This window comes from Micromys minutus (genome assembly GCF_963924665.1).
Source record: "Micromys minutus genome assembly, chromosome: 6".
Classification (NCBI taxonomy): domain Eukaryota; kingdom Metazoa; phylum Chordata; class Mammalia; order Rodentia; family Muridae; genus Micromys; species Micromys minutus.
Genome location: NC_137975.1, coordinates 15734901 through 15761583, shown reverse-complemented (window position 1 = coordinate 15761583; position 26683 = coordinate 15734901). Strand labels below are relative to the sequence as shown.

At 35.8% G+C, this 26683-nt stretch overlaps 1 protein-coding gene and 1 pseudogene across 6 annotated transcripts in view; one reads left to right on the top strand and one right to left on the bottom strand.

Annotated features, from left to right (window-relative positions):
- Positions 1 to 26683, top strand: part of DPP10 (dipeptidyl peptidase like 10) — a gene marked incomplete at both ends in the record, with an annotated part of 1446555 nt that overhangs the window by 1289906 nt on the left and 129966 nt on the right. For all 5 annotated transcript variants that reach the window (XM_080918333.1, XM_080918332.1, XM_080918331.1 and 2 more), the window contains 2 exons: positions 15227 to 15279; positions 15377 to 15458. In XM_080918333.1, the coding sequence (XP_080774459.1) occupies positions 15227 to 15279; positions 15377 to 15458 (135 nt within the window). The remainder of the gene's footprint in view (positions 1 to 15226; positions 15280 to 15376; positions 15459 to 26683) is intronic.
- Positions 9383 to 9908, bottom strand: LOC308421856 (60S ribosome subunit biogenesis protein NIP7 homolog; annotated as a pseudogene). The gene has a single exon. The product of its transcript is annotated as a 60S ribosome subunit biogenesis protein NIP7 homolog (transcript).

Sequence of the window (26683 nt, the reverse complement as noted above, 5' to 3'; positions counted from 1 at the left end):
AAAAAACGATTGAAAAAATCAACAAAACAAAGAGTTGGTTCTTTGAGAAAATCAACAAGATTGATAAACCCCTAGCCAGACTAACTAAAGGGCAAAGAGAGAGTATCCAAATTAACAAAATCAGAAAGGAAAGTGGTGACATAACAACTGAAACTAAGGAAATTCAAGAAATCATCAGATTCTACTACAAAAACTTATACTCCACAAAATTGGAAAATCTGGAGGAAATGGACAAATTCCTAGACAGATACAAGGTCCCAAAGTTTAAGCAGGACCAAGTAAACCATCTAAATAACTCTATAACACCTAAAGAAATAGAAGAAGTCATCAAAAGCCTCCCAACCAAAAAAAGCCCAGGTCCAGACGGGTTCAGTGCAGAATTTTATCAGACATTTATTGGGGATATAACACCAATATTTGCCAAACTATTCCAATAGATAGAATCAGATGGAATATTACCCAACTCATTTTTTGAGGCTACAATAACCCTCGTACCTAAGCCACACAAAGACCCTACAAGTAAATAGAACTTCAGACCAATCTCACTTATGAACATTGATGCAAAAATACTCAACAAAATCCTTGCAAACCGAATCCAAGAACACATCAAAACCATCATTCATCATGACCAAGTAGGCTTCATCCCTGGGATGCAGGGATGTTTAACATAAGGAAATCCATCAATGTAATCCACCATAAAAACAAACTTAAAGACCAAAATCACATGGTCATCTCACTAGACGCTGAGAAAGCATTCGACAAAATCCAACACCCCTTCATGTTAAAAGTCCTGGAAAGAACAGGAATCCAAGGCCCATATTTAAACATAATAAAAGCAATATACAGCAAACTAACAGCCAACATCAAACTTAATGGCGAGAAACTTGAAGCAATCCCACTAAAATCAGGGACTCGACAAGGCTGCCCACTCTCTCCCTACCTATTCAACATAGTACTGGAAGTCCTGGCTGCAGCAATTAGACAGCAAAAGGAGATCAAGGGGATACAAATCGGAAAGGAAGAGACAAAAACATCACTCTTTGCCGATGACATGATAGTGTACTTGAGTGACCCCAAAATTTCCACCAGAGAACACCTACAGCTGATAAACAAGTTCAGCAAAGTGGCCGGATAGAAAATTAACTCAAACAAATCAGTAGCCTTCCTATACTCAAAGGACAAACATGTGGAGAAAGAAATTAGGGAAAAGGTACCCTTCACAATCGTCACAAAAACTATGAAATACCTTGGTGTGACTCTAACTAAGGAAGTGAAGGACCTGTATGACAAGAACTTCAAACCTCTAAAGAAAGAAATTGAGGAGGATCTCAGAAAATGGAAAGATCTCCCATGCTCATGGATTGGAAAGATCAACATCTTAAAAATGGCCATCCTACCAAAAGCAATCTACAGATTCAATGCAATCCCCATCAAAATTTCAACCCAGTTCTTCATGGAATTGGAAAGATCAATGTGCAATTTCATATGGAATAACAAAAGACCTAGAATAGCGAAATCCATCCTCAACAACAAAAAAACATCTGCGGGAATCACTATCCCTGACCTCAAGCTATATTACAAGGCAATTGTGCTGAAAACTGCATGGTACTGGTACAGAAATAGGCAAGATGATCAATGGAATAGAATAGAAGATCCAGAAATGAGCCCTCATGTATATGGTCACCTGATTTTTGACAAAGGAGCAGTAAACATTCAATGGAAAAAGGACAGCCTATTCAACAAATGGTGCTGGTCCAACTGGCACTCAACATGCAAAAGAATGAAAATAGACCCGTTCTTATCTCCTTGTACAAAGCTCAAGTGTAAGTGGATTAAAGATCTCCACATTAAACCAGATACACTGGAACTATTAGATGAGAAAGTAGGGAAAACCTTAGAACACATAGGTACAGAAGAAAATTTCCTGAACAGAACACCAATGGCTCAAGCTCTAAGGTCAAAGATTAACAAATGGGACTTAATGAGATTGCAAAGTTTATGTAAGGCTAAGGACATCGTCAAGAAAACAAAACGGCAACCAACAAAATGGGAAAAGATCTTTACCAACACCACATCAGATAGAGGCCTAATATCCAAGGTGTACAAGGAACTCAAAAAGCTAGACACCAGAGAATCAAATAACCCTATTAAAAAATGGGGTACAGAGCTAAACAAATCATTTTCATTTGAGGAACACCGAATAGCCGAAAAACATCTGAGGAAGTGCTCCACATCCTTAGCCATCAGGGAAATGCAAATCAAAACAACCCTGAGATTCCACCTCACACCAGTCAGATTGGCCAAGATCCAAAACTCAGATGACAGCAGATGCTGGTGAGGCTGCGGAGAAATAGGAACACTTCTCCACTGTTGGTGGGGTTGCAAGCTAATACAACCACTCTGGAAATCTGTCTGGCGATACCTCAGAAAATTGGATATAGTACTACCTGAAGACCCAGCTATTCTACTTCTGGGCATATACCCCAGAGACACTTTAATACACAACAAAGATATATGCACCACAATGTTCATAGCGGCTCTATTTATAATAGCCAGAAGCTGGAAGGAACCCAGATGTCCTTCAGAAGACGAATGGATACAAAAATTGTGGTACATATACACAATGGAATACTACTCAGCCACCAGAAACAATGACTTAACCAAATTCTTAAGAAAATGGCTGCATCTAGAGAAGATCATCCTGAGTGAGATAACCCAGTCACAAAAGAACAGACATAATATGCAGTCACTGATAGTGGGATGTTAACCCCAGAGGCTTGCACTCCCCCAGAAACAACTCACAGACTGTATGAAGTCCAAGAAATAAAGAAAACAAAAAATATACATATATTCACAAAACAAGAAGACTTTGACTATTTCCATGTTGCGTTTTGTTTTGCATGTACTTTACGCTTATTGCAACTAGTACGTTTTCAATGCATACTGTCAAGACCTTGAAAAAAATCAAGTACCGACTAAAAAACATATTCACATGGTTTTATGTTTTATATTTTTTTTAATGTCTGAAAAAACAGTACTGACAAAAATGTATAATTTTAAGCAAAAAAATGTTTAAAATCTTTACATTTATCTTTGTTTTGCAAAATAAAGTCGTTTTAAAAAAAAAAAGAAAAGGAAAAGGTTTGTGGAGCTTATGCCTTGCAATTTGTCCAAGAAAATCAGGACAGGAACCCACGGTGGGTTAATGGAAGTAACCGATGTAGAAGTCATAGAGTAGTACTTTTTACTTCTTTGCTCATCCTACCATGTAGTTGCCTCCAGAAGCACCAGGGCAGAGTGGCAATCGTTATGCTGATATTGGTTCTCTCACGGTCCTACCAATATCAGTATCCAAGAAAAGAAACTACAGACTTGTCCACAGGACAACTTGGTAGAAATATCTCAATTGAGTTTTTCTCTTCTCAAAAGACTTTATTTTGTTTCAAGTTCATATAAAACGAGTCACACAACATATTTAGTAAGTCTCACCCAGTCTGAAACTTGACATGGGAACAGACTTAGAAGTCTGAAGTGAATGTCTCTGGTTGGACTCAGCAAATATACAAGACAATTTTAAACCTAAATTCACCACTTTATGAGGTATAAGCTTTTGTTTCTTAGTGTTTGTGAGCTCTGCATTTACTCTGAAAACATTAGAGACTTTGACAAATACAAATGCTCTATAGCTGAAAAAGTGTTTTGTTGTTTGCCTAATTGAGAGAAGTTAGCTACTTCTTTATGTCACATCTATTTTCAATATGATGTGTTTCTAAGTGTGAATCCTTTAGTAAGCATGAATGCAAAGCTCTCAGGAATATATCAATCTTAGGGCTTAGACAACTAAACTTTCACAATATTCAAATAAAATTTTCTGGTTGTGCTTATTAGGAGATCTCACTAATAGGTTAATCTTAGGTCCAGCTGTACCATTGTGAGAATTACAAGCATGCATTTCTGAGTGATGAAGAACACTTAACAACCCTATGCAAAAACATGCCTAATAGACAATTAGTAAAGAAAGGTGTTCTGAGGTCAGTGAATAAGTTTCCCTCTATTCCAGAGAACTGAGATTTTTCCTGCATTGTACATATATCCTTAATAGGATGCAGAGGGGTGAGGCAGGTAGGTATTCTTTGATCAGTAAAAGTCTACTTATTATTTGGTGTGGTTCTTACCTATTCTTGGAGCTAACCAAAATCCTTTGAAGCCTAGACTGGCATCTAATGGTTTGTTTTACTGTGATAAAACACCAGATCCAAAAGCAGCTTGGGGAAGAAAGGGTTTATTTTAGCTTGTAGTAGTTAATCAGTCTGTGAAGTCAAGGCAGAAACCTGGAGGCAGAAGTGGATGCACAGGCCATGGAGAAATGCTTCTTCCTGTCTTTGCCCCTCATGAATTTTTCACCTCAGTTTCTTACTACACCCAGGACCACCAGCCTAGGGATATTGCTGACCATAGTAAGCTGTGCCTTCCCATATCAATTGTCAATCAAAAAAAAAAAAAAAAATGCACCACAGCCTTCCCCAGCGTCCAATCTTGTGGGGGCTTTTTGTTAATTGAAATTTCCTCCTTCACAATGATGTTAGATTGTGCCAAGCTGACACAAAACTGGCCAGCACAATTTACCACTTGTCAATCTCACACACAGAGACATCACCATTCAATTAGAATCCTTCTTTTCTCATTGTCTCCATGTTTCTTTTGGACGTGATAAATTCTTGTAGCAGAAAATATCCTAATTAAGATAGATGGGTTTTGATCTAAAAATAAAAGTTACTAGGAGATAAATGTTATATTCAATGTCACCATTGTCTGAATAGTTGGTTTTTATTCTCTTTGCTTACATATGGTAATTTGTGTTGTGAAAAGAAGCATAAGAGTATATTTGACAGATCAAGGTGACATGAAGCTGGTGAATGTGACCTTATAATTCTTTGGAAGAAGTTAGTTTCTGGTATCATGTAAGCCCTCTTTCACGGATATGGCACTGTGAAGCCAGTGGACTCATAAGATAAATAAACTGGCTCTTCTTAGTAAAGACACTGTTGGTTAAATTGAGTTTAAAAATAAATATAACCCTTATCTTGCTCATAGATTTTAATCGTATAACCTTGAACACTTTGCTACATCTGTGATTTATCAGAAGCATGAGTTGGTTCAAGAGTATTCTGTGGTTCCTGCTGAATCATAGAATATATAATGCTTACATTTCTTTTCCATTATTTTACAGAAGAAATGTGAATTTTAGTATTGGTAATAACTTTGATCCAATCCTAGCCTATAAAGTACATGCACACAATATAATTTTATCTGCCCAGGAAGAAAACTGAAATTTTCAGGAAAGTGTCTGGAAATAGAAACAATATTAAGGGAGATACTCCTGACTCAGAAAGACATCCTTTGCATGTTCTCTCCCATATGTATACCTGAGCTACTTTATTCAGATGTGTATCAATTTGAAAATAAAAGTTTGTAGGAGCCAGACAAAAAGAAGACCATGGAAGTGGAAGAAAGAACCTTCAAGGGGGTGAGGTCAGAAGTGTGATAGAACACAGGTGATATGAAACAGGGAATGGAATGGTAAGGTCAGCAAAAGATGGGTTATATAGTAGGTCAGTGAAAAGTCAGGATGTACATGAAGGCCACAGTGCAAACTCTTACTTTGTAATACAATAAAAAGAAAGTGAATAAAGGTAAGAGCGTGAGAAAAATTACGAAAACAATTTAAGAGGCTGATGGGCATTAATTGTGGCTTCTATGATCTCCCCTTCACTTTCCCTTTATACGGCATTTGTTTCATGTTCACAAACCTTCCTGTAATGGAAGTTCTAGAGACCTTTTTTGTAAAGCCTTTCCATACAATGTTATGAACCATATTTATGACAGGAAAGTCAGCTATTTCATGGCTCCTGCTCTTAACATTGTAATAAAAGAAAAGTATTGCAAACAAAAAGGTCACCACTCCCTCCTCTTAAAAGGGAGGGAATAAATGCGTCTCTAGAATAAATGTGGATGCATCCTATCAGCATCTTCCAAAAGAAACAAAGCCCTTTCATCCCCACCGTCTGCTTACTTTGTCATTGTTGTTCTTAACAAATGCCATCAATTCAGGTTTACTTTCTCAAAGTTTGGTCTCCCTCACTGAGTTGATCAAAAATCCATAATCCCATTTTAAATATTCTTTAGACCATAAAATGCATGTAATTTATATTAATTTGTCAGTTTAACTGCAATGCAGAGAGAGCTTTGGTGTCCAGATCTCCTAACTCGTGTGTAAGCAGAAGATATTGCATCATGAGATTCCTTTTTCTTTTGAGTATAATTCTCCTTGACATAAATTCTTACAGATGTCTTAAATAATAACTAATATTTTAAAGGAAGTGTAAAAATTAGTAAAAGAATAAAGGCACTGATGTGATCTGATACATCATCTTTCTAAAATGGAAATCTTTCTTGATTTTGGTAATCACAATTAACTCATGCATAGTATTGTCAATGAATATTTGTAGGGTTGCTTCATTGATTCTGTGGAAATAACTCTTTGACACTTGGTCTTAGTCCAGAGGCCAAGAAGTGATAAGACACAAATCTACAGAAAAGCCAGAGCTACACTGTGTGTACAAGATCAATGCAAGTCATCCTGGAGAGAAATTAACCCATGTAAGAGACATATGCGGCCTCAGCTTAAGACTCTTGCTTCTCATTTCATTATTCAATGTTAATTTTTAGCTTCAAAAAGACTCATATGGGATTATAAATAATACCTAGTTCTTGAAGTTGATTTAAGGATTAAATTACATGAAATAATATACGAAAATATCAGCACTATCTACTATGTAGTTAATGGTCAATTTGAGCTTCATTATAAAAGCTGGGATATGGCTTTGGAGTAAGCATGACTTATTTAGCCCAATGTTTCTGGAGTTGTTAGGGACAGGGCCTGACTATCCTGGTAAGTAAAATTCAGCCTTCCAGTCTCAAAATTCAAATTAATCACACAAGTAATGGAGAAAAGCAGAGAAAGAGATTCATTCAAGAGGGTCACACTAGCAGAACAAAAGGTTCAGTGACATCAGAGTTTTCCTTCAAGGTACTGTCATGAGGTCTAAAAAGGTTAAAGTGATGTGTGACTAACTATCTATGGTCAGGTTGGGAAATTTTCAACCGGTCCCCACATTCTTGTATCTAGGACCAATGAGTTGAATGGAGATATATGGATATTGCCCAGATCAGGGACAGATATACTTCTAAACGAGGAAGCAGGCTGGATATCAGAGAAATTTTATTACCCAAACAGACCCATTATACAAAGAATTTGGAGCTTGTCTGTTAAGTATCATGATTTTTTTGAGGTTGTTCGAATTGCATGGAATTTGGGCTCATGTGCATAACATGGGATCTCTTATGATCTGTCTACTTACTATACACAGTTCTACATACATTCTCATGTGTATGCTCTAGTATTATCATAAACCATAGGTCATCTGCATTTTGTCTCTGCTTCTGTGCCACACAAGTGTGATTTATGTAGCCTTATCTAGCAATTTCAGCTATTTTTGGACTAGTGTGTTTCCTACATTAATTTGCCTGTCTCTGCCAACAATTTACCGGAAAATTCTAGTCTTCATTCTACTCTACTGCCTCAGTATATATATATATATATATATATATATATATATATATATATATATATATATATATATATATATATATATATATGACTCCCACATTACTCCTCAATCTGAAGTTAGATTGCCTTGCCCTCTCTTTATAAAATGGCTTTCATACTAATAATAAATGATTTAAAAGTTAAAGAATACCAGAAACATTACTTAGTTGTCCTTAGTATTTGTGTGTCTGTGTAAGGATGAAGTCTCCTGGGCTTACCCTGATACAATCTATGGTAGCATTTCTATATATAGTGGTCTTTTACAGCTTATCTCTAGGTAGGCATGTCAGTGAAACTTCATGAACACAGTTTCTGGTTTTACTAGAAGAGACAATTTTACAGAAAACTTTCTGATTCTCTGGCTTTTTTGATATTTCTGCTGCTATGTCTACAATAATCTCAAAGCCCAGGATTGGGAGTTATATATTGTATGTGTCCAGTGGAACGGGATACCACCACTCTGAAATTTGACATTGGTTTTCTGTAATGGTCTCTGTCTAACAAAAAACCATGTGATTATATCATAATCTCAAAAAAAGGTAACAAAGTAATTTTTAAAGGAAAACTAAAAAGAGTTGTTTAAAGGTAGAGATGTTGTTGATGGCAAAATAAAGGGTGAGCTTAAAACAGTGTCTTTCAGTTTAAGTAAACTTTAGTTCATTATGTTTCTCACTGAATATCTACTTTTCATTCTGATCCAACATTTTACAGAGGTAAGGAGAGAGGGAGTGCATAAAGACAAAGAGGAAAAAAGGAATGGAGGAAGGGAAAGGGAAAAAAGAAAAAGAGATAGATAGATAGATAGATAGATAGATAGAGAGAGAGAGAGAGAGAGAGAGAGAGAGAGAGAGAGAGAGAGAGAGAGAGAGAAATTGATTCATATAAAACCTTCTTTTTAACCTCTGTACTATATATTTGACTTTGGGTATGGGACCTCAATCTAACTCTACAAATTTATGCAACAAAGTGTATTTTCAATCATTCCAGGAGAATAGATTTGTCCAGCCAGGAGCCTCCTGGCTAGAGAGGGTAAAGACAGACACAGAGTAGAACTCTGGTGTGTCTTTAAAGCCTGAGAGTCTCCAGACCTTCTAGCTCCCTAGCTGTACTGAAATGCTAATAATTACTTCTTTAAAAAAGTCCTAAAACTTTCTTGCTCTTTCTTTATCTTAATAAAAAAAACATCAAAATTTATTAAATTCTATATATAAAATCATAGTCATGGCCTACTATCCATATATGGCTGTTTATAACTTTAATATTAATAAATATTAGAAAGTCCACTGTGCTATTATAAGCCTGGAAAATAGTCTTATAACAGAAAACAGTAAGATTACCCCTATTCTCTGTGCAGTAACTTAGAAACCATCACTTGCAATATGTCTTCGAATTCCAACCAAGAAGATGCAGATACAAAATAGAAACACTCTATTTGCTCACACAATTTCAGGTTTGTCTATTTTAGATGTTTGAGACAAGTCTCATTAGGTACCCCAGGATAGCCTTGAACTTTCTATGTAGCCTGTGCTAACCTTGTACTTGTCATCCACCTGCTTTTGACTCCAGAGGGCCAAAATCACTATTTTTAAGTCAATTCTGTTGATAAGAATCCAAGCAGCACATCTCAGTGTCATCCAGATTTAACACGACAGCCTGCCCACAGGAAACAAAACTAAGTCCTCTAACAGAGCGAAATTTCTTGGGATGACCATCCTATGTCAATGTCTCTTCATGGCAAATGTTCACCCCCATGTCTGCTTGATGGTACACCAAAATTGCCTTGGGGTCCACTTTTCTGCGGTCTTGGGTAGATTTTACTACTACCCAGAAACTCAAAGGAATGTCAGCCATGGAATAAACCACCACTCCTTGGTGTTGAGACATGTTTTCAGTAATTCAATGCAGACTGCCTTTCAGTACATAATTTCCATATAAAAAGGACTCGTCTGCTCCAGGATTTATCCACACTTTACACTTGGCATAGGGTGTAAGGTAATCCTGAGCTGTAACATGTAACCGAAACTTTTGGGTCTTAGTGAACTTTCCAAGCATGTCCCCAGAGACAATAGCTTATCTCTGGTGATGTTGGTGGCCAGCTTCAGGAGCTTCAGGATTATCACACTCACATAGTACACTCAGTCTTTGTGCAGTCGGAAACCAGGAGTTGTGGATTCTCCCCAGTGTATTTCACAGTCTTCTCAAACATTAAGCAAGTCTTTTCTTCAGCCAAAGACCTCATTTTCCCTCTACTGTGGCTCCGGGTATTCTTGTGCTTTTCTTGCTTATTTTGGGGGGTGGGGGAAAGCTGCTCAATTAGGGAATTGACAATTGTAGGTTAACAGCTAGAGTGGGGAGGAGGATTAAGTAATGTGGCCTTTGTTCTATCTCAGTGAGAACTGCAAGGCTCTTATGTTCAACCTGCTAGTAGAATTCACAAGATGAAAAAAGAAAACACTATTAAGAGTAATTATAGATTTCATTACTAACTTGTAAAAAGTTTCCCATGAAAGCTATATAAGAAAAGGGAAAGTGAAAATATTCTACATGGGACAAGGGGAAAACTCCTGTCTCTTCTCTTTTATCAAAGAAGTGTTCTGTCCTCAGTTCTCAGTTAAGTTCTCTGCTTCTTCTTGTCCTCGGCACTTAAAACATCTCTCAGAATACATGATCACATGGTAAAAAGTTCACCACAAGTTTACACAAATTCAAATCATAAATTGAAGTGGAGGTTTACAACAGATGTTTACATGCATATTTATTAGGAGTAATTATCTGGCTAAACATCCATCACCCGTCACAATGCCAATTTCACTGAGAGTTAAAAGCCATGACTAAGTTATTAGTGAATATTTATATAAATAAATCCAGTCAATATCTATCTTCTGTCCTAGCACTTATAATAAATCATTAGTTTCCTTTTTATGACCTTTAGTTAATCATTTTACAAACTCTGGAATGTGCTCTGAGTAGTAGAAAGTCTGGTTACTATCTAAGAGACAGTTAACTGGTGACATATGGGAGACTGGCAGAGTTCTCATTGCAGTTTTGACTATCAGAAGACTATCTAATAGCAGTCTCACTGTAAAAGAACTTAATAACCATGAATATAATTTTAGGAATTCTTATAGGATTATCATTAATAATTAAAATTTTTAAATTTATTTTAAAAGATTAAAATTCATTTTTCCTATGTGTGTATATAGTATACTTGTGTGTATATGCTTTTTCTGTGTGTGTGTGTGTGTGTGTGTGTGTGTGTGTGTGTGTATGCATGTATCAAGGCCCATAAATGGTGTCAGGAATGATTCCCAATCAATTTCCCATCTGATTTATTAATGTGGGGGTCTCTTGTCAAAACTAGAACTTACCAATTTAACTAGTTTTACAAGCCAGCTTGCTTTTGGGATCCCTGTCTTCACTTTTCATGGCTAGAATTGCTTTAGGGATCCCTGTCTTCATCTTCCATGGTAGGTAAGGCCACCAGGCCCACCTACCAATTATATGTGTGCCTAAATGATAGGTAAGCTGCCTTCCACAGCTAACATTTACATGGGTTTATGGGGATTTGAACTCTGTCCCTCATGGTTACTCAGCAATGTCTTTAATCTGTAATAGAATCCAATTCACTCTTCTGCTGCATCTGAAGAGAGTGACAGTGTACTCATATATATAAGGTAAATAAATCTTTTTAAAAATGCAACTTAATCTCACAGTATATTTAAAGAGCATTGTTAGCTTCAGTAGGAGAAGATGGACCTGTCCTGCAGGAAATTGATGGACCTGTGTGGGACAATAGCCAGGGGGGTAATACATTATCTCAAAGAAGAGAGCAAGGGGAATGGGGGACAGATTTGTGTGACATGGAACAGGGAGCAGCAATTGGATGTATAATTGATAAATGAATGAATGAATGAATGAATACAAATTCAAGGGGAAAAATGGAAAGACAACTGGCCATTTTCCTGAGGGGGGAAAAAAGAGAAAAATAAATGATCCCTTTATCCAGTGCCCAACCATTTTATTTTAGGGTTGCACATAAGAGCTGGCAACCTTTAGACTAGATAATATAGACAGAGACCAACATTTTCTGATTCTAACGACTCATGCTTCAGTCATTATTTTGGTGGTGATTCTGCTTTGCTCCTAACGTTAATGCACAGGAAATGTTACTTGCAAGATTAATGTGGGGCTAGAAACCTGGACACTTCGCTGTTGATCAGTGGCAGGGGTGGATGGCTTCTTTGCACTCCTAACAAAGTCACACATTTATCTGCTGTTAAGAGCAATTGCTCAGTCGACAGGTTGCTTTGGTGAACAGCACTTTCAGAGATAAAAGATGTTGACAGAGGCAGGCATATTTCTCATTTTTTTGTCAGCTCTAATGGTGCATCCACGATTTTAAGCTTGAAGTCAATGCTGGCTTTGGCAGAATATATGCTAAAATTGGAATGATGTAGATAATATTACCATGCATTACCAAGTATGACATGCATATCTATTAAAAATATCTTGAAATTAGGGGTAAGAGAAGTGGCTGAGTATAAAGTTCTTGCCACACAAACATGTGGAGCTGAATTTGTTCTCCAGGACTCACAAAAACTAAGCACAGAGAACTCTCAGTGCTTAACCATACTGGCTTCTTTTCCAGAGGATCAAGGTTAGATTTCCAGAACACAAATAATGGCTAATACCCAGTTCTAGATTATGTGACACCCTCTACTTGTTACCATAGAAAAGGCATATACACTGTGCACAGAAATGTATTCAGAAAAAATATTCACATGTGTACAGTAAAAACAAATGACTTTTAAAAACCTAGACATAGCAGATCTTGCTTGTAGTCCCAGTAACCTTGGAGCTAACTGGCTGGTCAGGGTACCTAAAAAGTCTCACCTTCTAAAAGTAACATTTGTCCAGACATATAGTATAGAGGAAACACACACACACACACACATACACACACACACACACACACACACCACACAGACACAAACATACACACACACAACACACACACCACACACACCACACACACACACACACACACACAACACACACGCAAACACACACACACAGCTGAAGGGCAACTGGGGAATAAGCCTTAGGTTGATCTCTAGCCTCCATGCTTAAGCATGATGGTTCATGCTCATCTGCACCTACCGCTCTCCACAATAAATAAAAGCTAATAAACATTGGAGTCTGATGCATAATTTTAATGAATACCATATGAATGTCATCATAGATACTGACAAAAACTATGTTTTTAAGCTCTCAATGAGGGCAATCTCAGATTTGAAAACTCTTCTAGAAAACACGGAAAATAAAGCCTCTTTGAGACACAACTCTAGAGAGTGGGGAGACCAGGCCTTTCCTACCAAAAAGGAATGTTTATAGTACTTTGCCAAATTTGTAACCAATTTATTTTATCGGAATTATTATTACAGTGAGAAGAAGTAGAATTTACTTCTAGGAGGTTTTAATTGACAATATTATCAATTAGCAGTGCACTTCACCCTCAGTAAAGGACCAACAATCCCATTGGAATTGTCGAATAAGCACCAATGTAAACCCACATTTCAACAAAGAGAGATAAGTAAGACATTTTTCACCAGCTAGACATAGATTCAGAAAGAGAAAATTTTCACCAGGACAGAGCACAGACACCATTAATTTCCTAATTTATTCTTTTCAATTTTTCTCTTTTTCCCAAGATTTCTTAGTTTCATCATTTTAGGTTAGGAAAATAGAAATCCAGTGATAGTTTTATACTATGTGCTGCAATTTTGTGTTGCCCTGTTATGGATACTGTAATCCTTAGGGGGGGAAAGACACTTCAAAAAATAAAATAAAATAAGGCACATGTGCATGTATATGTATCTCTCTTTCTCTCCCTTCCTCCCTCCCTCCCTCCTTCCATCCCTCACCCTTCTCTCTCTGTCTCTCTCTCTCTGTCTCTCTCTCTCTCTCTGTGTCTGTGTCTGTGCATGAATGAAGTATATGCATATTCTTATGGTTGGATATGTAGGGATGTCAGAAAACAACCTCTGGCTTTGGTTACTGCCTTCTGCCTTGTTTAAGACATGATTTATTGTTGCCTACTGCATGCGACAAGCTACCTGGTAACTGAGATTTTGGGGACTGTCCATTCTTTACCTCCCACCTCACAGTGCTTCCAAATGTGCACTTCTGCATATAGCTTTAGGTGTGTACTAGACTGAACTCTAGTCTTCATGGTTTTACGGCAAGTGGTGGATGTATTGAACTATCTTCTCAACCTAGAAGCAAGACTGTTGAAAGACAATATCAAAAAATACTTGCAAAGAGATTAAAAAAATTGGCGCTGTATACTTTTGTAAGACCTCTGGGTTCACTGTATTCATGAATGCAAAATCCCACAGACATGCCTAAATAGATAATTTTTAAAATTCTTCAAGATTACTAAGCAGTAATCAACTATTAATGCCTAGGTAACAGTTACTTGGCTAGCTTACCATTATGGGAAAACTTGTGCTTTTGTTATAACTAGAAAACTTTCTAACGCCAATATTTGTTACATATTCTTTTATGTTCTGTGCCCTTGGAAACTAATAAAAATTAAAGTCATTAGAACTGTTTTGTATAGTTACCCAAATGAGCTTAAAATTGAACCCACCACCCAGCAACACCTCTTGTACCATGTATAAGCTCTTATGCTATAAGCTGCTCCTGAGATGGACCCGAGCATAAGAGAGAGACACCTACACCAGTATAAGAAACTATTTGGTATAAGACTTACATTTTGAATAGGGGTTGAGTAATGTTTAAGTTCCAAAGGACTCCTTGGGAACTGACATCCTGGTTAGCAAGTTGAGATATAAATGTTAAAAAATTTCCATTTTGGGAGACAAGTTATGACATAAATATTAGCCAAGGCAAGTCCCCTTCCACAGTTGAAGACCCCAAACGATGGGAGCAAGACAAGTGCCCAACAAAGACATGTTCTTGAGGAAGTCCCCCTATCTCTAAACCTGGATTGGTAAAATATCTTGGTACAGATGTTTGTGGATTTGAGAATTTAAAACCTTATAGTATCAGGTTCATAGTTCAATTCCCAAATCTTGACCATATCTCCGGTGTACTAATCCTGGGGTGTATGCTCAATAAAATATCCCTGTCTGACTGAGATTGGTGTTTCTGTGGTTTGTGAGGCAATTTCTAGAACCCAACAGTGGAAATCACTTCAGTAGTTTACTGCCTTAAGTAGCATTCATGTACCTTGAGAAATACAACCCTAATAACATACACAGGCGTTACACCTAGTACAGGGGCTTTTGCATGTATTTGTAGGAGGTTCTATGCTGATTTTCTGAGCAGGGAAGAGGATAGCTATAGTCTCAATCTTAGGTAAGAATTTAATGTCTTTTATAGCTAAAATGTTGAAAAAAAAGCAAGAAACATCTTAGTAGCATATTTCCTATGTCTTGTGTTTCCCTGATAGCCAGTTTTCAGTGTGCACCAAGATCAGTCTTTTACAGAAAACTGTGATTGATTACTCTATTCTTTTTTTTCTTATTTCAGATTTTTCATTACTCATTTACTGCTTCATATTTGATTTACAACATACACACTGGGTAAGTTCTTTGGTTTTCTGCATTTTATGAGCCATTTTCTACCTAAGTTGTCAGAGATGTCAGTTTGTTCACGTGAAAATATTTACATCTTTTCAAGGGAAGTGTGGGAGTTGAATCCCCCAGAAGTTGAGGACTCAGTGTTGCAGTATGCGGCCTGGGGTGTGCAAGGACAGCAGCTGGTAAGCTTGCTCAACCCAAGACCTTGTCCAGTGAGGCCAGACGTAAAACCTTTACCCAGTGTACATTCTTCTGCAACTGTAACCTCTGATGTGTTTCTAAGTTCTTCTGCATTATTTATCTTACATGGTTCCCTAAGTATAGGTGAAATGAAAATTGGGAAGGAAGTCAGTGGGTAAAGCACTTGCCAAGTAACATGAGGACCTGTTTTTTTGTTTGTTTTGGTTTATTTTGTTTGCCATTGAATATTTTTTCTACTAACATTTCAAATGTCATCCCCTTTTCTGCTTTCCCCTCTGGAATCACCATATCCCATCTGCCTCCCCCTGCCTCTGTGAAAGAGTACTCCACCTACCCAGTGCTTCCCATTTCCCTGTCCTGGCATTCCCCTACACTGGGGTATTTAGCCTTCACAGGAACAAGGACCTCTCCTCTCCTTTAAGCCTGATACGACCATCCTCTGCTACATATGTTGCTAAAACCATGGGTCCCTCCATGTGTATTCTTTGGTAGATAGTTTACTTTCTGGGAGCTGGGGGGGTGTCTAGTTGTTTTAACTCTAGCACTAGTGAACAATGTGGTTGTGATAGTATGTGCTTGTACCTGCAACCTAAGCACAGGAGTGGCAGAGACAGGTGGATCCCTGGAGCTTCCTGGCCAGCAGGTAGGGTCCACTCAGTGTCAACCCTCTGAAAATATTGGCAAACAATGGTAACTGGAAATGACATCCAGTCTGGCTTTGACCTCTGGCTTTCCACACATATATGTATGCATATCTCCTGCAACATGTGCATTTATAACCATTTGCTATTTGCCCAATTTAATAGGAGTTGAGCAGTCACTGTATGGTCAAAGCTGTAATTAATGAAGAGAGAACAAATCAAGATAAGATATTAAGCATTACTTCCATCCAATTCTGCTCACCTATTATCAACTATTTTGCAAACTTTCTTTTCAAATTCTGGACCTCTAAAGTAGTAGATGCAGAAATATTTTACAATTATTTGTATATAGATACTTATTTTGCTGTTGTTTTTTTATTTGTTTATTTATTTGGTTGGTTGGTTAGTTTTGAGATCAGGTCTCATGTAGTCCTATCTGGTCTTCAACTACTTATACTCATAGGGATGAGGTTGAACATCTGACCCTCCTGCCGATCCTCACTACATGTTAGAATCACAGGCATGTACTACCATATCCCTGTGCCATGATACTTGTGAGAAGTGAGAAGATAACTTGTGGGACTCAGTTGTGTCCTTCCATTATGTGAGTCTCAAGCTTGGAGGCAAGTTGCTTCAGCCTCTAACCATTTCAAGGTACAATATATTAATTGTTTTACTTCTTTTTTTTTTGTTACAAACTGAAAATTTTAGGGTTCTCAAATTCTACCTATTCCTTACCTAATATACTTGATAATAATATTTTAGGAGATTTAATTTGACATTTTATTTTGCTGTCTCTTTTCAGATGAATTAATGTAACACTTATTCTTTTAATTCATGGTAGTTTTGAATGGGTGGTTTCATTCAATTGTGTGATGTAGAAGCAGGTTCATACTTTGAATGCTACATGACTTTCACGCTTTGCATACTTAATATACATTTTTGATAAATTTGACCAGTGGAGAATTGTGTAGATTACCCAGTTCCAGATGTTTTTCTCTATTGAGATTGTTAAACAATCTTCATATTTCTGCCCTTATTCAAGTCTGCGTACTAGTACTATGGGGTGAATGATGTCTTTTTTTTTTGTATGCTGTCATTTTACATGATAGAATTGGACTATGTGTTCAAGAGTAAGGGTGTTTTAAAATGATAATTACATCTAAAATGTGGAATTTAATACATGATAATTTAATCAATGGGCATTATCTTATTTACAGGCCTAAATCTAACCTTTACAATTGAGTTTAGAAACATCTAGATTTTTAAAAATTATAATTGATAGTTCAACATTAGCTAGATAGGCTTGAAGTGTGTTTCTTATTTTCTGTGTTCTTCAATGTTTTCATTAATAAAATAAAACATCTGTACTATCATATTGTGATAAAAATTCTGAAAAATTGTACATTTCTCATAGGTCAGTCAACACTGTTGTTTTTCAGAATAATTTATCATACATTTAATCCATTTGTAAATTTAAGTAATCATTTTTAATGTTGCTAGCTAGATAAAAAGGAAGAATGACTAACAATTTAACAAATAGGTTACAGAAAAGTGAATGGTTTCTGGAAGTCCATTCAAAATAAATAATAAAACCTTGAAGTGAAATATCGTTGAGATGGGGTTATTTATGTCAATGGCACATCAGGTGACCATGTCCAAGTCATTATCCATGGTAGTTTTTCATGATTCCCATTGCTAAAATGAACTCATTGAACTTTTCTTTTAATCTTTTTATTCATAGTACTATGTCATTGTAACTTTATTTAAAGGCATGATTTAAAAGTTTTATATTTGTAAGCATGAGGATAATGAATCAGGAGTAATAAGGCAGTTTAGAAGAAAAATATGAGAGTTGCATCATTTGTAAAGTCACAGTGTAACACTCAGCAATAACTGAGTATCTTTGTAGAACAGTGTCCTGATGGATAATCAATATTACTGACATATTTTCATAGTGATTTGGTGGATGTATTTATTCCCTAATAGGAAAACTGAGAGTGAAATATAAAGTTTGAAGTACCTGCTTAAAATGCACAAGACATTCATAACTTTCTACAAATTTAGCATATTTTTATGAACTTACATGAGATATAGAATAAGCAAACAAAGGCTGACGTTAAAATGTTGAGAAATGCATATATGAACACGATAGTTCCTAAATAGTCTTTCACAAATAAATTGTAGAGAATACTCTGCATTCATTGTGCTTTCTAAACTAAATATATGACTAGTTTAATAAATAATCATAAGGTAAATAAACCAGTGTGTTTTAACATAAAGTGGAATTCAGCTGTCTAGACAACAGTGCCTTCCTACTATATTTACATTTATCTTGCAGACACCTAAAGAAATGTAGAAACAATACCTTTAATTCTCAATTGTAGGATTAAAGGACTTTCTCTAGACTTTGGTCTTTGCAATAGAGCAGAATGGTGAGAATAAAGATTACCTGGGCTTTAAGAACCAACGTATTTGTAGGATACAGAGGAAGCAAGAATGAGGTGCTTGACAAAAGCCATAGGAACCGGACCAGGCAGTTGGAACAGGACTTTCCCACCTGATTCCATCTCAGTGCTTCCTGTTGGCAGTAGTAACAATTAGGCTGGGACACTCTGCAAAAAAAAGTCAAAAGTAATAAAATTCTAAAATCTAAAAGCAAGATAATGTCATGTTTCTTGAAAATGCTTAAAAACTTTAAACATTGTCTGATTTCAATGAATGTCACTTTTGTTTTCTTCTCCAGAAGAAGTAGCAGAAAGAGTTTTTATTCCAAAACTTGATTCAGAGTATAGCTTCATAGAATCCATGGACTAAATATACCTGCTGACCCTCAAGCAGGCATCTGTAGAATGAGAGTTCCCATAAATATTTCCTACCAGTGTTGACAGGTTTCAATGTGCATTCTCTGGTGGAATCTGTCAATTTTACATATAACTTCTGAATGCCCTTTTTATACACACATATCCTCAACCCTCTTTTTACTTTTCTTAAATGGCTAATCAAATGTTATCATTTCTTCTGACTATAAAGTACAGTATGAAAAATAACTCAATCTATAGCCCTTCATGCACACACACACACACACACACACACACACAAAACTTCATCTCAATCATAAATCCATACAATTCATAAATCTAACCTAACTACTTCTGGCTTTTTAAGCCTTTGGGAAATGTGAACATGTCTATCTACATTAATTATATTTTGGTACTTTCAGTGAAGCACTATCAATTTTTAGTTCATAATGATTAACATTAATTATTCTACATATCTTTAAGACACGTATTAAAAGCACACTACTGTCATTTCCAGGGATGTAGTGCACAGATATGCATGAAAAAAACACTCATACACATAAAATAATCACTAAAAACTTAAAAATTAAAACCAAATTAAATATATGAGTAAAGATTATAGTTTCTCTCATTAAAATCAGTTTTGAACATACCTTGGATCAACTTACAAGCAGGTCACAAATTTATGAAAATAATTTATTATCAATATTGGGTTCACTTTATTTTCTATTTGACTTATATTTCTTTTGCATTTTTAAAGATATTTTTGTATGAATTTTATTATGTGTATATTTGTGGGTACAAACATGCACATATATGTGCAGGTACCAGAGGATGCTAGAGTTCCTGGCACTACTAGGTCTTCCAACACAGCTGCTAGGAACTAAATTTCGAGTATCTGAAAAAGCAGTGCTTACTCTGAACCCTTGAACTATCTATCTATCCCTTACACTTTTACTTTCTACCTGTCTTATCTCCTCACTACCAATGTAGAGCTAATTGCAGGGCCTTCTTGTTATCTAATTATTAATAAAGATAAAACAGACTTTAAATAATACCTTGATAAGTCATATAGTTGTTAAAATTTGTTAATTTAAAATTATTAAAGAATTTTTTTTTACTTTTAAAAATTATGTGATATTTTAGTGCCAATAGTTTTTTGCTAAGTACACTACAATTCTTTAAAAAATTGCTTTTGTAAAACTCCAGGCTTTTATAAAACATTTGAAACAGAATTAATATTTATCAGGGTTACCCTTTTATGCATGTAATCATAGATTCAAATAAAGTAAAGGCATGTACACAGAAATGCCAAATGGTGCATTTCAGATGAGAATCTTTGTCAATATTTGAGGCTGTCAGCAAACTCAGCACTATGATATCATGACAGATGAGTCAGTGTAATACTTTAATTGGTTATGGATTCAATATACTAAAAAGTTCTGTATTGTATACTTAGTTGGGGATAATTAATTTCTGATCCTTGGTTATGCAGAAGACAAGAAGAGAGGGAGGTACATGATATGTGTGATAAAAGGGTTTAAGCCTGAGCTTCATTAATTGCCAAGGGTTTTCAGTTGCATCACTAAGAGAGAAGAAATTTGTAATATGGCAAATATGATGAAAATGAGTAAACTTATTGGAAGTAGCAAAAATATTAATTTTTGGAGAGTATGCTAAACACATACACAGCTTTACCTTCAGTAAGTGTTTATTAGAAGAAATTTGTGGAAAAATATTCTGGAAAGAAAGACATAAGAAAGATATTTCTGCCTTTCCATTTATCCATTACACTAGTAGGCATGCAATTCTTCAGATCTCTGAATTATGGAAGTTTGAACATCTGTAAGAATGCTTAGATATAAAACTGTTGTTAATTTCAATTGATTTCTGCTTTTAGATGGATAGATTTCTTCCTCGAGTGTCAGGCAGAAGTATAAGTGATCTTGGAGCATGCCTGGAGAATGTGAGCGCTATGGTGAGCAATAGCACCTGAAATCCATCTAATGGACTTTAACACTAAAAATTAAACCATAGTAGATGGCTGATGGGTGCTATTGCCCACCATGGTTCTCATATTCTTAGTGCTAAATTCACTTCAGGTTTGGAGTTGTATATAACAAGACAGGTGGCCATTATTTCATGTTCTTCATCACCACTATTGCAAGTCCTCTGCCTTGCCAAGATAAATTTCTGGAGGACTGAAGAACACTTGACTTCTAAATATTGTGCTATTAGGTTCTGAGGAGGGCTAGCTACACATGCTGGTGTGAAGAATACAGAGCTTTTAAGAAGTCATAGTAGAGAACACTAATCCAAAATATTTGTATCATTGCCTTATATGGTGCATTGAGTGAAAATGGTGCCCAAAGGCTTAGATATCTGAATACGTGGTAGCTGTTTGGTGGAACTGTTCAAGAACAAACAGTAGGAGGTGTGCACCACCACTGAAGGAAGGGTGTTACTGGGGGTAGGCTTTGTGATTTCAAAAGTGCATGTGGGCTGGTATGAATAAAAATGGCCCCTGAGAGGGTCATAATTTAAATATCTAGTCACCAGAGAATGGCACTTTTTAAGAAAAAAATCAAACTTATCACTGGACAACTGCTCTTAATACTAAGTTGGGACCAATTTTGATTCTTCAGACTATGTGGTTTTGTACCTGGTTTCAAGTATCTTTTTTTTTCTTTCTTCATCTTAGTCAAATCCACTAAAGACTAAGGAAGGAAAGTGTTAGAACAGGAAATTTGACAAAGCTATCAACCCTTGAAGTCCATCTTCTAATAATGTTCTTCATACAGCATGCTTCCAGGCTTCAAGGTTCCATAACTCCATCAAATAGCATATCCAAGCAGGAACTATGTATTCCAATATAGGAGCCATTAGGGGACATTTATCATTCACTTCCACTGCATCTCTTGTCTCTTAATTCTCTCCCATTTAACTCTGATTTTAAATGTATTATTCTTTTTTTAATTGCTAATTTGGGGTTTACATTTTTTAATGGTATTGTTGGTTAAAAACTGGATTATTGATCTGAGATTACTTTTATCTTCTAAAGAGAAACTTAGTTAAGAGCAGGGCTTAGTGGCACACGTTTGTAATTCCATCTCTTGAAGAATGAAACAAAAAGACCAAGTGTTCAAATTCACTCTGAACTACATAATGAAACCCCTTTAAAAAAAGGTATCTATCTATCTGTCCATTACCTATTTTGAGGCAATATCTCCCACTGACCTGGACCTCATTAAGTAATGCCAAGGTCTGTACATGAGTGCTAAGTATTGAACTCAAATTTTGCTGCCCCAGCACATTATTGACTAAACACCACCTTAGACCCTTGTTAATATTTTTAATAAGAGACCATGAAAACTTTGATCTATCTTTTACAAATTTTAGAAGACAAAAAGAAACCCAAATTGAATAATTAACATAAGATATATCTTCAAGTTGACACCAGAGATATCTGCCATGTCATTCCAGCATGATTGCAAGCACATCGCATTTCATTTTATGTAATCTTCAGTAAATCATTAGGTTTCTTAGAAATAGTTAAGCAGGTAAAATAATCATATTGTTCTACCATACACTGCCAGCTTTGTGGCCTCTCTTATTATATTTTATCCCTTATATGAATTTCAGTAGTAAACTGAAGGAGTTTCAGCAACATAGTTTTTATATTTGTAAATCAAGGTCATATGCAGTACAGTGCAGACATATTTTGCACCTCTGCCACTTAGCAAGCCATTTAGATGGTACAACCATGCAAATGATCACTAGTGAACATTTAATACCAGCTCTTTCCACTTCATTGTAACTCTTGCATAACTGTTATTCTTGCATCTGACTATATAAGGTTCTTGAATAATGGTGTCAAGGCTGGGTCAGACAGATATCTAAACAATAACATAAGAATATATTTTGTAAGATGAGCTTGTTTATTATGTCCAGTTCCTGGAGTGAAACGATCTCAGTTTGAAACAATTCAGCATGTTAACAGGTTATAGGCTTTTGAGAAATGGCATGCAGAGAACTCACTGAAGGACCTTTTGTCTGCATCAGTGTCAGAACTATCCCTCAGGAACGGCTCCAGGTATCATTTCTACTGGGAGCTTCTTTTCAACAAGGAAAATGTAACTGAGGACATTTGCAACTAATGATGTCACTGATAAGCCCCAACCTTTTAACATATATTAAATTTCTGCTCAGAATACAGAACAAACGTTTAAGTTAGGGCAGTTAGTTAGGGCAGTGTGGAGGAAACTCAAGCACAACAATGCAGGCATGACAAATGCCATCTTGAAGAGGACAGGTTAGGATACTAAAAGAAAAAACACTAACAGGGAGTAGAACAGTGAAAGAGAACAGACCATGACAATATGACGTTGCAACTATAAGTAAGTATGTTGGAGTGGTACCACATGCATATCTGCAGAGGCCTGCAGAGGACACTGTGTCTCCTGGACCTGCAGTTACAGACAGTTGCAAACTTATATGTGAGTACTGGGAATCAAACCAATGTCCTGAAAAAGCTACTTGTGTTCTTAAATTCTTGAATCCTCCTTGATTTCTTCAGGGTCATTTTAGAGTACGTTTTCTAGTTTCTACATATTTGTGTTGTCTCTGTAATTCATTATTGATTTCTAGTTTAATTGCACTGGGAACTGATGAGATGCAAGAGATTACCTGTGCCTTTACTATTTGGTAAGACTTGTTTTGAGAGGGGTAGATTGTGTTTTTCCTTGGAGCAGCTTCCATGAGATATGGAAAAGAACATAGATTTTTGTTCTGATGGGTGAGATGTTTTGTAGATAACTTTTAAGACTATCTCATCTGTGGTGTAGATTAGTGCTGAAGTTTCCTGGTTAATTCAGTTTGAATGACTGATCTAGAGATGAGAGTTATCTAGAATATCATCCACTATCAATGTATTTTATGAAGGAAGAATAAAAAAATTAAGGGGAACATATACAGAATTGGAATTTAAAAGAAAAAATATTCAGGAATGTATAAATTGATAATTTTAGCTAGCTATTTAAATAACTGTTCTATGGGGAAAATGTAAAAAATTAAGGGAAGTTACAAAGAATGTGATGAACACCATCAAAATGAAATAACTGGTATTTAGAGAAGCTAATACTCCAAGAAAGAAAAGAAAGAGAACAAAACAACAAACAAATCCCCAAGTAACCCCCAAGTTTCATACTATATAAGAAATCTCATTTTATTGGAAAAATTTTATTAAATATGAAAGAACTAAAATCACACAGTATGTGCTCTACAATAGCAAGTGAATTAAATTACAAAACAAAACCATCAGTATTATATGCACACAATTTTACTGAGTTAAAAATATACTAGGTGAAAAAAATATTTGCATAGCCAAGTGTGGTGACTCACACCCTTAGTCCCAGTATTTTTGGGTGTGTTTAGGCAGGACGATGGCAGTACAGTTACAAGAAATTTGAGGTCAGCCTGAGATATTTAGAACATATATAACAAGAAAGCCTTTGCTGTTATTTATAATTTCCCATGTGACAGAATTATGAGTATCAAAGCAAAACATAAATACAACATTATTCCTTGATAAACTGTTTATAAAACTAAGGTTGAAAGAAATTTTCAAATATGGAAAGATCTGACCCATCATCATACACACATATGCATACACACAAACATACACACACAGCACAAAGTTTCATAAGAATATATACACATAGACATACAAATAGTGCATGCATACACATGCACTTAGAGGTATATATATGTATATATATATATATATATATATATACATATATACATATACATGCACATACGTACACAAAAATATAAATACAGGTGGATGAGTACAGATTAGTACACACACACACACACACACACACACACACACACACACACACACACACATACACACACACAAACACACACCAAAATATTTGTGTGTGTCAGCAAGAAAGATGACAGAAGTTCCTGGTCTGACATGGGCATGAGAAAAAGTGTGTATTCATGAAGAACATGTCACTGAAAGCTGGAAAGTCAGACAAGATATGAAGGAAAGAGTGTAGGAAACTCAGTCCCATCTCTGGTTGGACTTCAGGTGTATGTAGGTACATGAACTTCAGCTACAGCCTGCAGAGCTACTATTGTAGCTAGAAAAGCTGAGAGTTAGAAAATTACACCCAGGGAGGGTCAAAAGTCACGGATCCTAAGTGTAGAAATATATTGTATATTCTTTGTTGCTGCCTCATATTCTACATTCTTCTTTTTGTATATTCATGTGTGTTGTCAATATGTGTATATGTGTTCAAGTGTACATAGATATACATAGACACACATACAGTAGCGCAAAGGACCAGCTTCGGCTTACTGAAGGGTTCCTGAAGAAGGGGTGTTTGAGAGCAGAAACAAATAAATAAATAAGAAATAGGAAATAGAATACAAATTAAATATAAAGACAAATAAAATTGTGGGTATAAGCTAACAGCCTGTGTTCTGCTCGAGCCGGTTTTCTAAAGATCACCAGTTTAGCCACATAGCTTGCTCTCCAAAACCAGAACCCAGTCTTTCATTTCCATTTCCATTCAGTCATTTACTCTGGATTCTCTATTGATTATCTCCTAATCACCATTCTATGACCATTCAAGGGACAGCAAACAGATTTCATTTTTATAGTGTAAATGAATTCAGAGATTTGCCTGGCCACAACTCATCTGGCTTGCTTAGTTGGCAAAGATGCAGTTAAATGTGAAATCTTATCTCAACAGGTATATTAGTAACTAAAGAATGACACCAAAGATCATCTTGTGATTTTACAGTGCAGTATGCATACGTGTGCCCTACTCGATCTTGAATCATTATAAACACATGCTTCCTCTCTCTATGTTCACACACAAAATACTCATCTATGTATTTACACATATACACCACATAGTCATATCCCAGAAAATGCTAATAGGGTTTTGTGGGATCCTTAATGTTATATTGATAATAATTATTATCATAAATGTGTCACTTTTATAGTAGAAAATTATTTCTCTTTAATACTTCCAATAGTTTGCTTGAGTTTAATCTATTTATATAGGGTTCTTTAGATGGTACGCTGCCTGGTAAACATTAGGTTATGTGGCTAAAAGAAAAAACTGAGAACTTAGAGTATGTTTTAGATATGCTAATTGTTGTCTAACAAAAGATAGATTCATCAATCCATAAATTATTTCTTATTTTTGTTATTCCCAATACATTTAAAGAGCTGAAACCTCATGTGAAAGGTCTTTTTAAAAGATTAATGATGTAAAATCACTTCAGTTTTTTTCTACAGTTCTGTGAACTTTTGAAGAATTGAGAGTTTCTTGTTCTTATTTATAAGACTTAAGTTGTATTCTCTTGGTAGATAATCTAGTTTTAATTATGCAGCTAATAAAATATTTATTAAGTAATTCAGTGTTCCTGATACCCAGTGTTACTCTCAAAGGTCATGACATTTAAGGATTTATCTGATGAATTGTAGAGATTATTTCCTATAACGAAATAAACACAGCACTTGAGACTTTAAAAAAATAAGTTTGTTTTAAGAATCTGTAATGTGCGATTCACTCTGTAGAATTAAGTTAGAGTGAAATTAGAGAATTGCTGATGTACTTACAGTTGGGCATCAAGGATGAGGGAGTTCACCCGGTGGGGAAGAACTCATGATGTCCAAACATGGGTATTTGGGTTTAATTCCCAGTACCTACTTAAGAAATGTGGCTCTACTAATCTGTC